Source organism: Podarcis vaucheri (genome assembly GCF_965113315.1).
Source record: "Podarcis vaucheri genome assembly, chromosome: 10".
NCBI lineage: Eukaryota > Metazoa > Chordata > Lepidosauria > Squamata > Lacertidae > Podarcis > Podarcis vaucheri.
In genome coordinates this window covers 22,250,051-22,265,860 of record NC_138748.1, presented here as the reverse complement: position 1 = coordinate 22,265,860, position 15,810 = coordinate 22,250,051, and the positions used below count along the sequence as shown (strand labels likewise).

Here is a 15,810-nt window from a genome sequence, read left to right as displayed (position 1 = left end):
CTAAAAAGATAGCACCTGGATCTTGGGAACAAGAGCCTCTGCCCCTCTGACTTCAGTTCAGCCACCTCTGTCTCCTGCTCAGCTACCCGCACCAACTGGCTGCAGTCTTCTCCCTCCAAAATGAGGCTCTGAGCTATGTGGGCAGTGCATCAGGGAGAACCAGCAGGTCAGTTTCCCACTCTGGGTACCCTGGAGTCGGAAAGGGAGGAACCGCAGTTCTCCATCCCTGGGTACCAGCCTTCAACCACCACCACTGCACCTTCCTCCTACATCTCCTCAACTGTCTGAGGCTGCCAAAACAAGCCAGACCCTTACAGAGCCAAGGGGCCCAGGAAACTTTCAAGAAAGGCTACCCCTTTCCCATACACATGACTGGTGAGGTTTCTCTTGGCATTAGGAGGAGAAAGAACCAAGACAAATTAGGACAACTTTGGCCATGCAATCCTGAATGTTATTTTTTAGGGGGAGGGAGAAAGCTTTATCCTGTAGCACGTGGAAGTCCAAAGTAGCCAGTGAAGGACATGGAAGGTCAAAGGAGGCAACAAAGGCCAAATATGGCAGATTTCCCCTTGACAGTGCTTGTGCCTGAGTGCTTTGTTTTCTTGCTCCTCCACAAAGTAATTACAGTTCCTCCGACACAAGGTCGTTGAAAATGAGTATCTGTGCATTAATCTTACTTATGAGTGGGTTTGTTGCATCCTGTTTTTGGAGCCTTATCAGACATAAGCAGCAACTATGCATATAATAAGCACATAAATAAGAATGAGCTTCACAACATTACCGCTGAAAGATCATCACAAAAAAAGTCATAATAGCGTTATTGCAAAATGCAACAGCAAGCAGCTAATACAGAAACAACCAATAAACGCTACTTGTGTACTCTGAGAATTTCTAACAGTATACATAAAAAATATACCTTTCCCAACAACCAGTTCCAGTGTGGACAACTTTCAGCAGGGGAAAACCAAAGACAACTCTCATAGCTGTCTGGTCAGTGCATGCATTGATTATAAAGCTAAAAAATAAATTTTGTCATTAGAGCATGTACCATCAATTCGCTTAATGTCATTGTGTCTGTTCTGCACAATTCGACCATTCCATTTCTACATTGCATTAAGAGCAGGACAGTTTACATTATCTAAATGGAGGGAAGCACTGAACAGAGAAACAGTGCCACCTAATGGCTACTCACTCCATGAATAAGTCAACAACTAATTCAGGAATGTTTCAGGAATGACCAATTTTGGTCCAACTTCCACATCATACTTCTTCCTGAAATGGAGCAATGCCAACATCTACATCAAAGCAGATCAAGTATTGTGTTCCACACTAAGAGGAATCTGCTTAGGACGCAACGTATCTAAATCTTTTATCCAACCAATTCAACATATTTTTCTACCATCTTTCACTGTGGTCTTATTATTCATATAATTATCATTATTAATGCTGCATCACTGCAGGCTGCTTACATTTGCATTTCTTATTCACAAGTATGTATTGCCACATATACTGGCATTGCACTTCCAAATGAATGATGATAAACGCTTTGAAGATCTGGAATTCAACAGTAATAATTGAATTTGTTACCCATGCAACGAATCTGTCGTGTTCTTGTCTGCAGCCATAACTGCGTAACAGCATTTCACATGAAAACCTTTGAAGAACATTAATGGACCAAAGAAGAATGCAGATATATTTAGTTTAGTTACTTACACCAGTGAAACTATGTCTCCACGTTGCACTTCATAATTTCTAATACTCCAGTGGTTTAAAAGAACTACATCAGATTCCTGTCTTCCTCCAGGATTCAAAGAAGGCTGAGAAGAAGATAAAAAGAGACAGAGAGAGAGATAAGAGTTCTGTTGTATGAAAAGCAAAATTTAATCAACTAAGATTAATATGTATAGTCCATGGAATATATTATCTATAAGGAGGACCACCACCCCCAATCATCTCAGACTGCATTTTAAGATAATGTTCATTTATTTTAAAGAACACCTAGGCTGCTGATGCAACCCAGTTGGGAATAATAATAATAATAATAATAATAATAATAATAATAATAATATTTATTTTAACCCGCCCATCTGGCTGAGTCTCCCCAGCCACTCTGGGTGGCTCCCAATCACATGTTAAAAACACTACAGCACTAAATATTAAAAACTTCCCTAAACAGGGCTGCCTTCAGATGTCTTTTAAAAATAGGATAACTGCTTATTTCCTTGACATCTGAAGGGAGGGTGTTCCACAGGGTGGGTGCCACTACCAAGAAGGCCCTCTGTCTGGTTTCCTGTAGCCTCACTTCTCGTAATGAGGGAACTGCCAGAAGGCCCTCGGTGCTGGATCTCAGTGTCCGGGCTGAATGATGGGGGTGGAAACTTACACATGCATCTGCCTGTCATTCCTTTAAAATGGAATTTCCCAACATACCACTCTATTTCAACCCCATCAAGCTGCTCTATAAGCTCAGGCTACAAAAGAGAGTTTTGTTGCTTCACAGGGAAAACTGACAGGAAGGAGGCTGAGAAGTAACTTCTGTGCCACAGATACATCCCTCAATATCACAAAATTCACCCTTAAGGTCACGGGGAATGTTACTGCTCACCAAAATGAAATCAAGTATAGTGAATGGAATATGAAATAAGATGTATATTGATAACATTATGCAAAGGCTGTTGAAACACTCATTATACGAAAGGGTTTCAGATGTTCTATACGATAGGTTTTGTTGATCTACGACTAACACAAAACCTATTGCAAGAAGGTGCGCTTCCATAGCAAAATGCAGGGGAGGGGGGAGACTATGTGCTTACAGAAACAACTCATCAGTATGAAAATAGTGAATACCCCCATAGTAAAAATGATTTATGACTTGTTAAGAAATGAAAGAGCAGTTTCATTTTGCCCTGACAATGACAAAAATAAGACACAGCAAATGAATACAGGAAACCATGAGATTAAAAATACTGTTCCTAATCTGAAGGAAGTGTTCCCAGTCCAACAAATAACATTTCTATACTGAAAATGTATTCCACTTTGCTGCTCATTAATGAGTTTCAAAAACAGAAACAAAAACATCTTCCTACAAAGCAAACTGGGATATTTTTCTCCATAGCATTAGTCTAATGAAGGAAATAAGTAGCAGTAGAGGTTATTGTTGGGTATTTGTTAGGAGTCCAATATGGACTCAACAGAAACAGCCATCTCCAAAAATTTCAGAGGCAGAGTTTTCAAAAATGCTTGGTTTGTGTGTGCACCAGTGGCGTAGCGTGGGTTGTCAGCACCCGGGGCAAGGCAAGTAATTTGCGCCCCCTAACCTGGGGCAAGGCAAATAATTTGCGCCCCCCGATGCACTGTCCCTCCCCCAGATAGTCCCTCGCTCTCTCTCCGCACCGCACTGCATGCCTGGCACACACACACACACCCTCCACAGTGGCCGGCGACCCGGCGGCTCGGATCAGATTCGCACAGCCAGCACTGCAGTGAGAGTGAGTGAGTGAGCGAGCCAGGTAGGGGCAGAGAGCTGCGAGTGCAAGCGCGTGCCCCAGATGTTGCACCCGATGAGGACGCATTACACCGAACAACAGAAAAGGGGCACATTTGTTTCAACCAAGGCCCCCACAAGATAGAATTCCCTGCTGTCAATTAGACCTATTAGGAGTTATTCCAGAAGATTTAAAAGTAGCACAAGCTAACACATAAGTGGGCAATTGGTGGGCTACCTGTGGCTCTCAGGGTTTCTTCCCCAGCAGGGGTAAACTTTGGTCTTTCAAATTTCAGCAGTACTGTGCAAGTCCAAAATTCAGCGCTCTCTCTCCCCCGCCCCCCGCCGTCTCTCACCTTGTTCTGTTCAATTCACAATGCCACCACTGTGACGCCCTGCAATGTCTCCTAGGCTTGGTGCCCAGTGCAGCGGAAACAGTTGTGCTACCCTAAATCCATCTCTGCTCCCCAATGGCACTCTGCCCACTTTTCCAGACTGAGGTCAGACTGAGAGTTGAAGATGCTGCAAGAGTCACCCCCCCCCCCCAATTTCCTCCTTAATGTACTTTCCCAGGCTGGAATTGATGACTAAGATGAGATCAGGTGTCCTGGACAGAGGCAGAGTTAAAAAAATGCTTGGTTCCTATACGTATAAGTTCTTATAAGCACACAGTTTCATAATTCTGTCTACACAGATTCTAGCTGTCTAGGAGAGCAACCTCTCCATATGAAAAAAAATTTCCCCTCTATTAGTTCTGGGAGCAGAGCAGGTGAGAATGTCCACAGCAAGAGGCCTGGGTTGTTCCTACCATTTCCTAAGACAGCTGATAATTTGCATTAGTGGAGATCAGCATAGCTATCATGTGGCCCTGTCACCATCCTCCTTCAAAAAGAAACACATCTGGTCATGCACCAGCTCCATATCTCAAATCTTGATGAAGAACTGATCACATTGTGGGCAGGGAGAAGATGTGCAAATGGTGTTGTCTGGGAAAATACATAGACCTAAATCAGTTGTACAGATTTTTTTAAAAAAGGAATGTAGCCAAATTAAAATGCAGCATCCGTCATTGGAACAAGTGAATGATACAGGGAGAGATGATCTACCCAGTGAACCAAACATTTCAATATTCAGTAGATTACTTACTGATTTAATAAGACACTACCAGTGTACCACAATTGCTTTTTTTTTATTTGGCTCCCATGTAACGATACACACTGAGAGTAATTAAGTAATCAGGCGTAACATGCAATTTTGTCAATAGTGATGTTTATTCATATTCTCCTTCATTTCAGCAGCTATAGGCCATAAAATCTAAACAACGTTTAATTGTGCTCTTCACTTGCAGTATTAGCTTCTTCTGCTAATGCTACTGATCTTGTGTATGATTAACAGGTTTTTTTTAAATTAAAAAAACAGAGAAAGCAAAGGGTTGTATCAGTGGAGTAATTGTACCCCTTGAACTACCTCTGTTCATGCAATGGAACTCCCCATCTCTCCTCTTGCCACACTCCATCCAAATCTGCTCTGGAGGGTTGTGGGGAAACCCAGGTCAGATTAGGAGGAGCAGGAGGAATGTGTAAGGGGAGGGAGGGAAAGCTTTGTTGCCCAAGTTGAAGTCATTCCACAAGCACAATTACTTTGTTCAATACAACACAAAGGACTGACTTTCTCATGTTTTCTACCTACAGAGCTCAAATGATAAGCTCCAGCTTCCCAGTTAGGATTTCTAACCAAGTATAATAAATGTGTTTTTAACAAGCCAACAGAGTCTTATTTGTGTCTTTCAATCGAAAGGAGTCTCTGTCAAATATGTACCAAAGTTATCGAGATCGCCTTATAGCTTGATAAAAAACTGAGTTGAATCAATTCCTGCGGCTGTAATCAACTGAGATCAAACTGTGTAAGAACTTAATTCATTCTGGAGGTCCGTTCTTAACCTGAAACTGTTCTTAACCTGCGGTACCACTTTAGCTAATGCGGCCTCCCACTGCCACTGCACAATTTCTGTTCTCATCCTGAAGCCAACTTCTTAACCTGAGGTACTATTTCTGGGATAGCGGAGTCTGTAACCTGAAGCGTCTGTAACCTGAGGTACCACTGTATTTTACTTCCAGTTTCCCCAGATGTTAAAGCTGGTGGCTGCCATCTCCTGCCCCCCATTTCTTCTGGAACAAGACTGCATTGTGACATAGCATCATTCCAAGGGCTTTTTTTATTGTAAATGGAAGAAGAAGAAGAGAGAAGTGCCACTGTTATAGCCCCCCACCCCACCCCCATTCACCTCCCCACTAAAATGCTTATCCTTATCCATCAACTGTTAAAAGGGGCATTTCAGTTCAGCCCTACTAACTAACTAATGTACTGCTATTTTGTGCATTTTCAGAGTTCCCCCCTGATATGGATCTGCCTGCCTGATTGGCAGTGGTAAGCTGGGACTAGAAATCAATAAAAATGATGATCCACTGTCCCTTTTCTGATCCCCTTTCTTTTTACATTCAACATATGATGGAATAAAACAGCCACACAATCTTCAAGCCAGATGCATGAAAATAATATATATATATATATATATATATATATATATATATATATATCCCCCGCCCCCCGGGCAAAGCCGGGCTCAGAGCAGCTAATAACAAGTAAAAATAGCACAGTGTACATAAAACCACACAGTCAATTAATTAAAATACATTTTTAAATCAATTCAGAATCAAATTAATGGCAACCATTGGGCTAGAGTTCTATGAGAATTACAGAAGGAGAGAGGGGGTCAGACTGTGCCTTGGCCAAAGGCCTGGTGGAACAGCTCCATCTTGCAGGCCCTGCGGAAAGATGTCAAGTCCCGCAGGGCCCTAGTCTCTTGTGACAGAGCATTCCACCAGATCGGGGCCACAGCCAAAAAAGCCCTATCTCTGGTCGAAGCCAGCCTAACCTCCTTGTGGCCCAGGATCTCCAAGATGTTTTTATTTGACCATAAGGTCCTCCATGGGACATACCAGGAGAGGCGGTCCTGTAGGTACGAGGATCCTAGGCCATATAGGGCTTTAAAGGTTAAAACCATCACTTTAAACCTGATCCTGTGCTCCAATGGGAGTCAGTGCAGCTGGTATAGCACCAGGTGAATGTGATCCCGCGGCAGACCCCGAAAGGAGCCTTGTCACGGCATTCTGCACCTGCTGGAGTTTCTGGGTCAGTCTCAAGGGCAGCCCCACGTAGAGTGAGTTACAATAATCAAGCCTGGAGGTGACCGTCGCGTGGATCACAGTGGCTAGGTCAGGGCGAGAGAGCTAAGGAGCCAACTGCTTAGCTTGGCAGAGATGAAAAAATGCCACCTTTGTTATGGCTGGATAGAACGGGAGGTGTCAAAGATTACACCCAAACTCTTAATCCACGGCGCTGGCACTAATTGCGCCCCCGCAAGAGATGGGAGTTGGCCCCCAATCCCATATTGTCCCAACCCAGCCAAAGGACCTCTGTCTTCAAAGGATTTAACTTCAACCGGCTCCCACGTAACCATCCAGCCACAGCTTCCAAACATCTGATCAGTGTATCTGGGGCCAAGTCAGGATGGCCGTCCATCAACAGATAGAGTTGGGTGTCATCAGCATACTGATGGCAGCCCAAACCAAACCTCCAGACAAGCTGGGCGAGGGGGCGCATAAAGATGTTGAAAAGCATCGGGGAGAGTATCACACCCTGCGGCACTCCACACACCAAGGAGTGGCACGACAACAGTCCCCCCCCAGTGCCACCCTCTGACCCCAACCAGAGAGAAACGAGTGGAGCCATTGAAGGACTGTGCACTGGATTCCCCCCACTGGCAAGGCAGTGGTCCAGAAGTTCAGGTCTAGAAGAATCAGCAGCCCCATCCCACCTCAATCCAGCTGCCTGCGGAGATCATCTCGTAGGGCAACCAGGGCCATCTTGGTCCTATGATAGGAGGGGCTCCTAATGGATGGATCATAAGATGGGTCGCTGTTGGGAAGTTAAGCTTGCAGTTTAATTATCATATGAGGCTATGCAGCAGACAGGCAGGCACAGCACACAAAGGATATGCACAGCATGGACCGACAGCCTACTCCTCAGCAACTGGCAAGCACAGGGCAACATACTTTATTTTTCCCTTCCTTCGACTGTTGGCATCTGTATGTCTCAAGAGAAAAAGGGGTATGCCCTCCCAGGGAGGTGAAGTCCTCTTTTTTCTTTTTCTTTTTTTAAAAAAAATTATTGAGATTTTACACAAAACATACAAAACATATTTTTTTTAAAAAAAAATTAAAAGTAATTAAACCAACTATTACACATACAAAAAAGAAAAAAAGAAAAAAGAACAACAACTAACACGAAAAAAGAAACCTAAAAAGCCAATAGTTGAAAAAATAAAAGGAGAAAAAAGAAAGAAAAATATCTTAAAAAGAAATAATCCATTTTTCAATATCTTTAAATTCATTTGCTTATTTCCTTGACCTCCTCACACCTCCCCTTTTGTATTCCCGTTTACAAAGTCCTTTCAGCAAATCCTTACCCTCTTTCATTTATCTTTACTCTATAATCTTAACCTATTATAACTATATATTTTCATCCAAATAACTATCTATATTTACATATTCTTATTAGCCTTACTACCAAAACCATATTTTCAGTCCCACATCATTTTAACATTCATTAATTTTACAGTATTTCCTCTCTTCCCCCCTTTTTTTTTATACACCAAAAAAGAAATAGAAAAAATAAGACAAGAAATACAAAACCAACCATGATATGGACAATATTAATTACAAATTAATAAAACAAAAAGTGGTCCTTGGACTATAGACCCAACTTCCCGTCCATTCTTTATTTCACTTATCTATTATTTGTTGCCAGTACATGTTTTTGTCTTAAATTAACTAATTTACTAATTATTGATTTATCTAAGGTTTCAGATCTTTCTTAAATTTACTACTAAAGTTATTCAAACGCTGCGACAGAGTTTAAACTACTGTAATTGTTTTTCAAATTAACTTTAAAGGCTTCCCATTTTGAGATGAATTCCTGTTTTGGTTTGTTCTTTATTTTTTCTGATAAACTATCTAACTCCGCATAATCTGTTAACTTTTGGATCCATTCATGAATAGAAGGGATTTCATCACTCTTCCACTTTGTAACTGTCAGGGTTACTTCCAGATCCGAGCTCACAGAGGATCACGCTAGCCAGCGGTCGTTAAATAAAAGTCTTTATTGAGTTACAGTCTCCATTCTCGAGCTGCTGCGTGCAACCCTACGTCTTATGCTTAGATCGGCGAAGCTCCGTCTGAGTCTCCGCCCCTTGCGCACCAACTTAATATCCTAGCCCTGCTCCACCTTTTCCGCCTGACAGTTCTCCTCTGGGTCCCTCTGCCCCCCTGGGTCTCTTCCTTCCGGGATTCTTCTGACGCTGACCCCCCGGACCCTTCTGTCTCCTTGCGCCGGGCTTTAGGACCTGGCTCCCTTTCCGGGCTGCCTACTGCGCCACTTTCCTGTGCATTTGAACTTGGCGCGCGCGCCCAACCTTCCACTTTCCGTCTAACCGTCACTTCGCTCCCCGATGAAGGTGTGGCCACTCCTGACTCGTGCCCTCCCTCCTGTTGCGAGCTGCCAGCGCTTGCTCCCTGGCGCTCTTCCTCTTTCCTACTCTCTGGCGGTGACGTTGGTCCTGATCTCCAACTGCTCCCCTCTGAGTCCCCTCTGACTCTTTCTTCCTGGGGTGTCCCCCTAGTCTCCCCCCTTGCCCTGGCCACTGGTGCTCCTTTTTGTGAATCTTCTGATTCACTGGAAAGGCTCGGAGATCTCGGGTCGTCGTCATCACTCATCCTTTCGTCTGCCTCCTCCCCCTCGCTCTCTGTTTCCTCCCTTGCCCTCGCCTCTGCTCCTGAACCCCTGACAGTAGCGATAAGAATTCTTGCTGCCACTGTGGCATATAAAAATATACTCTTCATTTTTTGTGGGATATCCAAATCTGTGATCCCCAGGAGGTAAGCTTCTGTGGCATGGTTACTGAATACCCAACATCCTGTGACCACTTAACGATGGCCTCAGTGACCTCTTCCTCCTTGACTTCCCAGTCAAGGAGGAGTTGGTGTGCTTTGGAGAGGGTTTTTCTTTTAGAGTTTACTATTTCGGATTCGAATCAAGAGATTTCTGTTATGAAACCCTTTTGTTTGTCAGATTTAAATTTTTCATGTATCTGATGGTATTGGAACCAACCTGAGACGTACTCTCTCGATTCCTCAAAACTCTTTAATTTTAATTGGTTATCTTCTTCCTTTAAAAGAGTTTTATATGTTGGCCAGATTTCCTGAGTATTTTTTCTTTTCACCACAGAACTTTGGGCTCCAACAGTTCTTTGTATTTCTCCCAGACTGTGAAAAGTGACTTTCTAATTATGTGGTTTGTGAAGTTTTTATGGATTTTGGCTTTTCCATATATAAGGTAAGCATGCCATCCCCAACGATTGTTGAAGCCCTCCAAATCCAGGAGGTCCAGGTCCTGCAGTTTACACCAGTCCTTCAACCATGTGATGCAGGCTGCCTCATAGTATAATTTCATATTGGGTAGGGAGAAGCCTCCTCTGTCCTTTAGATCAAATGTTTAATTCTAGGTCTCTCCCCTTCCCATATGAATTTTGAAATCTCCTTTTGCCATACCTTGAGGCAGCCTACCCAGAGGGTGAAGTCCTTTAAATGCAGAATATAATGCTTACTGTATCCCACAGAAAAGTCAAGTCATGTCCAAACTTCAAGGAACATGTAACAGGGTTCTCTTTATACAGCAGTCTGAGTTGGGGTTTGAATAAGACATAGCTTTCTACCAACCTCTAGAAAACTCTAGAAGCATATCAGCATAAGCAGCTGTCAATCAGAGGGAAGAATTCTCACTACTCCTTCTAACAATTCTCATTGCTACAGAAGTTGGTTTTTTATCAGTCTACGAACTGTTAAAAGTCTCTGAAGTGATCCAAGACAGGCTGATATGTCTGATGACTGATAACAATACATTTCCAGGCCGAAATTCAAGATTTGGAGGAATTCTGGCCAGGTGCAACATTCCTAGCCTTCTACCTCAGACTTTTTATATTCTAATTCAGTATTAATATATTATGTTGTTATGCAAAAGAAAACCATCCATAACTGATTGATAGTTACACAGTTTTCACTCAGTTAATTGCAACGTTTCACTATTATTCCACACCTACCTACCAATTAGGTTTTTCCCACAAAACTGCTTTATTAATCAAGCAGTAATTTGTATCATTCCTCATTCTCAGAGCAAAACAGAGACTGAATAAGACTTGTACTGGCCTTTGAAAATAAAAGCTATTTTAAAAGGGAATATACTGAGAGCAAAATCATTCAAATTACTCAGAATGGAAGCCATGCATTTGAATTGTTCCGCTGTCAGAGAAACCACCACACGCATTCATTTTACGTGCCTTGTTTTGTTTCACAATAGGCACCATACCTATAAATAGAAAGCTGAATTTTCATTTTTGATAAGTAGGTAAAGCTTATTGTGTTTTACTATATAACTGCGGTTGGCAATGGGCATTTACAGGATAAATGAACTTAAGTATATTTATAAAATACACTAGGTAGGACTAGGTCATCCTATCTTCCTTTGTTCTTAACTGAGCAGTTGAAAAATCCTGTCAAATGACAGGCCCACTTTTCAGTTTTGTGACCTCAAGCCAACAGAACTAAACCTCTCAAGTATTAAAATGGGTCTCTGATGGGGAAGACACATTATCTTTGGCTTCTGAAACTCATGAACATAGGAGCCAACTCCTAGGGGCTGAGGTCCCTTTGTTGCTGCCCCGATAAAATATTTGAGAGGACTCCCCCAAAGTTGATGGGCACTGCTGTTCAAACGGTGTGTGTGCGCGCCGTGTTATGTGGAGTGGGGCTTACTTGCGCCCAAATATTTTATTCAAAATGGCACCCCTGCTCATGAATCATGCTCTGTCACTACTAGTACTTCCTGTATGTCTCAGCATGTGCAATGACCTCTGACTTTCCACTCCCAGTTTATATTAAGAGTACAGTCATACCTTGGGATAAATGTGCTTCAAGTTAAGTATTTTCGGGTTGCACTCCACAGCGCCTCGGAAATAATGGAGTGCGTTACTTCCGGGTTTCGCCGTGCACGCATGCATAGATGGTCAAAATTACGTCACGCGCATGCGCAGACGCGGGTTGCATCCCGCAAACTTTACAAAAAGAAGATACAAAATTCATAGCAACAAACAACTAAATTATCCCACCAGCTGCATTCTGTCTCACATATGCTCAAGTCATTAAGTAAATATGCTAATATTGAAATATGTTAATAACTTTTTGGGTGAGCGCATCAAGACTTAGCTCCAAGAGAACAGTAATAATCTGGGAAATTAATCTGGTTAGAAAATTATGATCCAACCGTGATACAATAAGGTGTGCATTAATCAGATACTAGTTCATGTAAAACTGAGATCACAATAAGGGAAATTGCACTCAGGTTTAAAAGTTTTAACTATGTGGCTTCTGGCACTGAACAATTGCAAAATCAGCACAAAATGAACAATGATATGTATTTTAATTGATTTGGAATAAATTGTTTGTTATTTTAACACGGCAGCATTATCCCATAATTGCAGGGCTGCACTACATTTACCCGACTTCAGAATACAAAAACAAAAAAGGAAATTTGAAAAGAGAAGAGTAAGCCATATTTCCTTCCTTTTTTGAAAGAACTTTTAATTTCAATCACAGCATGAGATAGGATAATGAGTGCACAAAACCAGCTAGGAGTCTAAAAGGTCTATTACAAATCCAATCGTTGTGGATTGCACGGTGAAAGCTTAGAGTCAAGACAATCATATATCTGATGCAAGTGTGTTATTGATGAGTGAAAGGCGTCATGCTGACTAAACTTCACTTTCCATCACATCCTATAGCTTTCAAACACATTCAACATAATTCACTCTCTGGAGTGTGAGATAAAGAAAAAAGAAGAAGATTTGTCATGTTTTCCTTCCTCAGGCAAAACAAAAGAAAGAAAACATGTACCTACAGAAGCGTTGTCAGTTGGATGTTGAATATATATATATATATATATATATATATATATATATATATATATATTATTCTATAAGTACACCTGTACTGGGAAGAAGGGTTCTAGTTTAGGTTTCTCCCTAACCTGCTAACCTGTCATCTGCATGGATATATACAAATTATACAAATTTGGGAGGAGCATTTGAACATGAGATCAATCACATTCAGTCTGAAAAAGATGCAAACCACCAAGAGCAGTGTCATGCATTCCTGGTGACTATGCAGTTCCACTCACCCAGAAAGCTTCAAACTCAAGAACAAACCTTGATTACAATGCATGGAGTGGTGCTAACCCTAACCCAGGTTCCGATGTAACAAACCATAGCTTAGTTCTGAAGAGCACAGCAGCTGCAGGACCTGGGAATGAGCACACCAGCCATAATCTCCTGTTCAGAAACCAGCACACGTGCTCGTTCATGTGAAATCATGGTTTCGTTTTGTGTTACATATGAGCTGGATAATTGTCAAAACAGTCTCCAATTGTGCTGATCCAGAAACGAGACACGTTTCCCACCGTAGCACCGCATAAAACTGGTGTATAGTGACATCTGGGACAGGCAGAAACATGCCTCTCATAAAGGCCATCAGTGTCAAAACCTTCAAGATCTGCACCCAGCTGGACTAAAAGCATGGGCACTCCAGTCCTGGTCCTTACCATCATCACGCCCTCCATCACCATAAGACTACCTTAACTAGAGAAGTCTCTTAATCAGGAAATGAGCATTCTCCCCCGAGGTTCTGACACTATAAACACTCCAGATAAGGAAGCCTCAACTAAAATCAGACACAATTAAATTCAGGTTAGTTAAAATAAAGGAAACTTACAGCATTTTAATGTTGAAATTAATATATAAACCTGAACAGTCCAACCACAACAATAAAATTCTATGCTTATGTAACACATTTTAATTTATGTTTGATTATGAATGATTATGTTAAGTGGATAAAAATAAAGGTTAAGGACCCCTGACAGTTAAGTCCAGTTGCGAACGACTCTGGGGTTGCGGTGCTCATCTCACTTTACTGGCTGATGGAACCAACATTTGTCTGGAGACAGTTTTTCCAGGTCATTTGGCCAACATGACTAAGCCACTTCTGGTGAAACCAGAGCAGCACACGGAAACGCCATTTACCTTCCCACCACCTATTTATCTGCTTGCACTTTGATGTGCTTTCGAACTGCTAGGTGGGCAGCAGCAGAAGACTGAACAACAAGAGCTCACCCCATTGCGGGGATTCAAACCACTGACCTTCTGATTGGAAAGCCCAAGGCTCAGTGATTTAGACCACAGCACCACCCACGTCCCTGTGTTAAGTGGATACACATGCATAAGTCCTTTTTTGCACATCTTACTCAATGAGTATAGTTACACAGCTTGCAGTTTAAAAAGTACAAACAGAGAGGATTATTATACCTGTGAAAAAGCAAGAGGGAGAGGCTGATGGTTGTTCCAAATCATGATGTAAAACAAATAAAGCAAGCCATGTGTGTAACTGAAATAAAGGACTTCAAAAAATTAAAGAAGATCAGGAGGAATCAAGTTTCTAGAAGAAACTCTCTCTCTTCCCCCAAAAAGGAAAGAAAGTGGTCATGGAAACATCTCTCTTTGAAAAGTTGGTTTTGAAATGGAAATTATTTTTAAAAATCCAAGATCCATCTTAGGCTATTAAAAAAATACAATTCAGTTCAAACATAGCAGCTTTCCCAATGCAACTTCTGCTGCAGCGCATGGCTATGCCATCTATTTATCTACTCTCCTGCCAACACCACATTCTACCCAGGCATGATTGACAGAACAGATAATACTTCTCTTAATTCTAAATTAGCCAAACAGAATACTTTAAATTTCTTAAGCCTCTCAAAGAAATAGATGTATAGGTCTCAAAAAGGAGGGGGGAACCCCTGCTAAGTTCTGCACTCCCCAAACACAAGAAACTCCTGCCTGACCAAACACAGTGGAAACTGCCCTCTCTGTAATGAAAAGGCCTTTTACATAAAATGCTGAAAATTGCATTTTTCTCCTGCTTTTGAAACTGGATTGTCAATTTATAATTGAGGCCTCCACGCAGGTGAAAATGAACTGGGGGGAAAGCAGCTACATTGTTACCTGCATTGAAGCTCCTTCCACTCTTGCTATGCAAGCCACTCTGTCAAGGAAAGTCACCGTCACAGGAACAGCAACAAAGAAGCCTTTCAAAAAGGCTTTGATGTACCTTAGCCCAATGCCTAGGGTCTGTGCCATAATCTGAAAGATGGAAGAAAAGTAGAGCCACTTTAAAAGCAAGAATTTGAAACAAAGTCATTTCAATGGCATTTAAGCAAAACATTAGTTGTAATGAAATACAATTTGTCAACAAAAAGCAAACAGGGATTGCCGTTGTTGTTGTTTCGTCCCAGAATCCTAGGCATAACCCTATCAGACTGTAATCTCCAATATTTTGGGCCACAAGAGATCATATGGCTTCAACATTCATAGTAAACTTTGTATGGGAGGGGTGTTCCCTCATCCTCTCACTTCCTGCTTTGCGTAACATTTAACCCGATGAAGGTTTCTGGAGAGCTTAATTACCTATTCCCAATTATTCTCTGTCCAGCCAGATGTCTACCATCTTCATCTGGTATGCTGGCTGAGACCCTACCTGCCCGTGCAATATCTCACCAGAGTTGTACATGCCCTGGTAATCACCTGCTTGGAATACTGTGTGGAGCTACTTTGAAGGTGACTCAAAAACTACAACTAATCCAAAATGCGGCAGCTAGACTGGTGACAGGGAGCAGCCACGGAGACCATGTAACACCAGTCCTGAAAGACTTACCCTGGCTCCCAGTACATTTCCGAGCACAATTCAAAGTGCTGGTGCTGACCTTTAAAGCCCTAAATATACCTGAAGGAGCATCTCCACCCACATCGTTCAGCCCGGACACTGAGGTCTAGCTCCAAGGGCCTCACTGTGAGAAGTGAGGTTACAGGGAACCAGGCAGAGGGCCTTCTTGGAAGTGACGCCCTCCCTCTGAAATGCCCTCCCATCAGATGTCAAGAAGATAAAGAACTACACAACTTTTAGTAGACATCTGAAGGCACCCCTATATCTGGAAACTTTTAATGTTTGATGTTTTATGGTGTTTTTATATGTGGTGGTTGTGTTGTTGTTAGCTGGATCCAAATAAAGGTATGGTCCATCTGTGCACTTGAGAGTTTTTCCCCCTTATGG

The 15,810-nt window shown here is 42.1% G+C and overlaps 1 protein-coding gene across 2 annotated transcripts in view; it reads right to left on the bottom strand.

Moving 5' to 3' along the window:
• The window catches only part of IMMP2L (inner mitochondrial membrane peptidase subunit 2), a 480,193-nt gene that overhangs the window by 456,064 nt on the left and 8,319 nt on the right, over positions 1-15,810 (bottom strand). For both annotated transcript variants that reach the window (XM_082239908.1, XM_082239909.1), the window contains exons 2-3: positions 14,706-14,843; positions 1,714-1,817 (exon numbers count right to left, since the gene is read on the bottom strand). In XM_082239908.1, coding sequence (XP_082096034.1) covers positions 1,714-1,817; positions 14,706-14,840 — 239 coding nt within the window. In that variant the 5' untranslated portion in view covers positions 14,841-14,843. The remainder of the gene's footprint in view (positions 1-1,713; positions 1,818-14,705; positions 14,844-15,810) is intronic.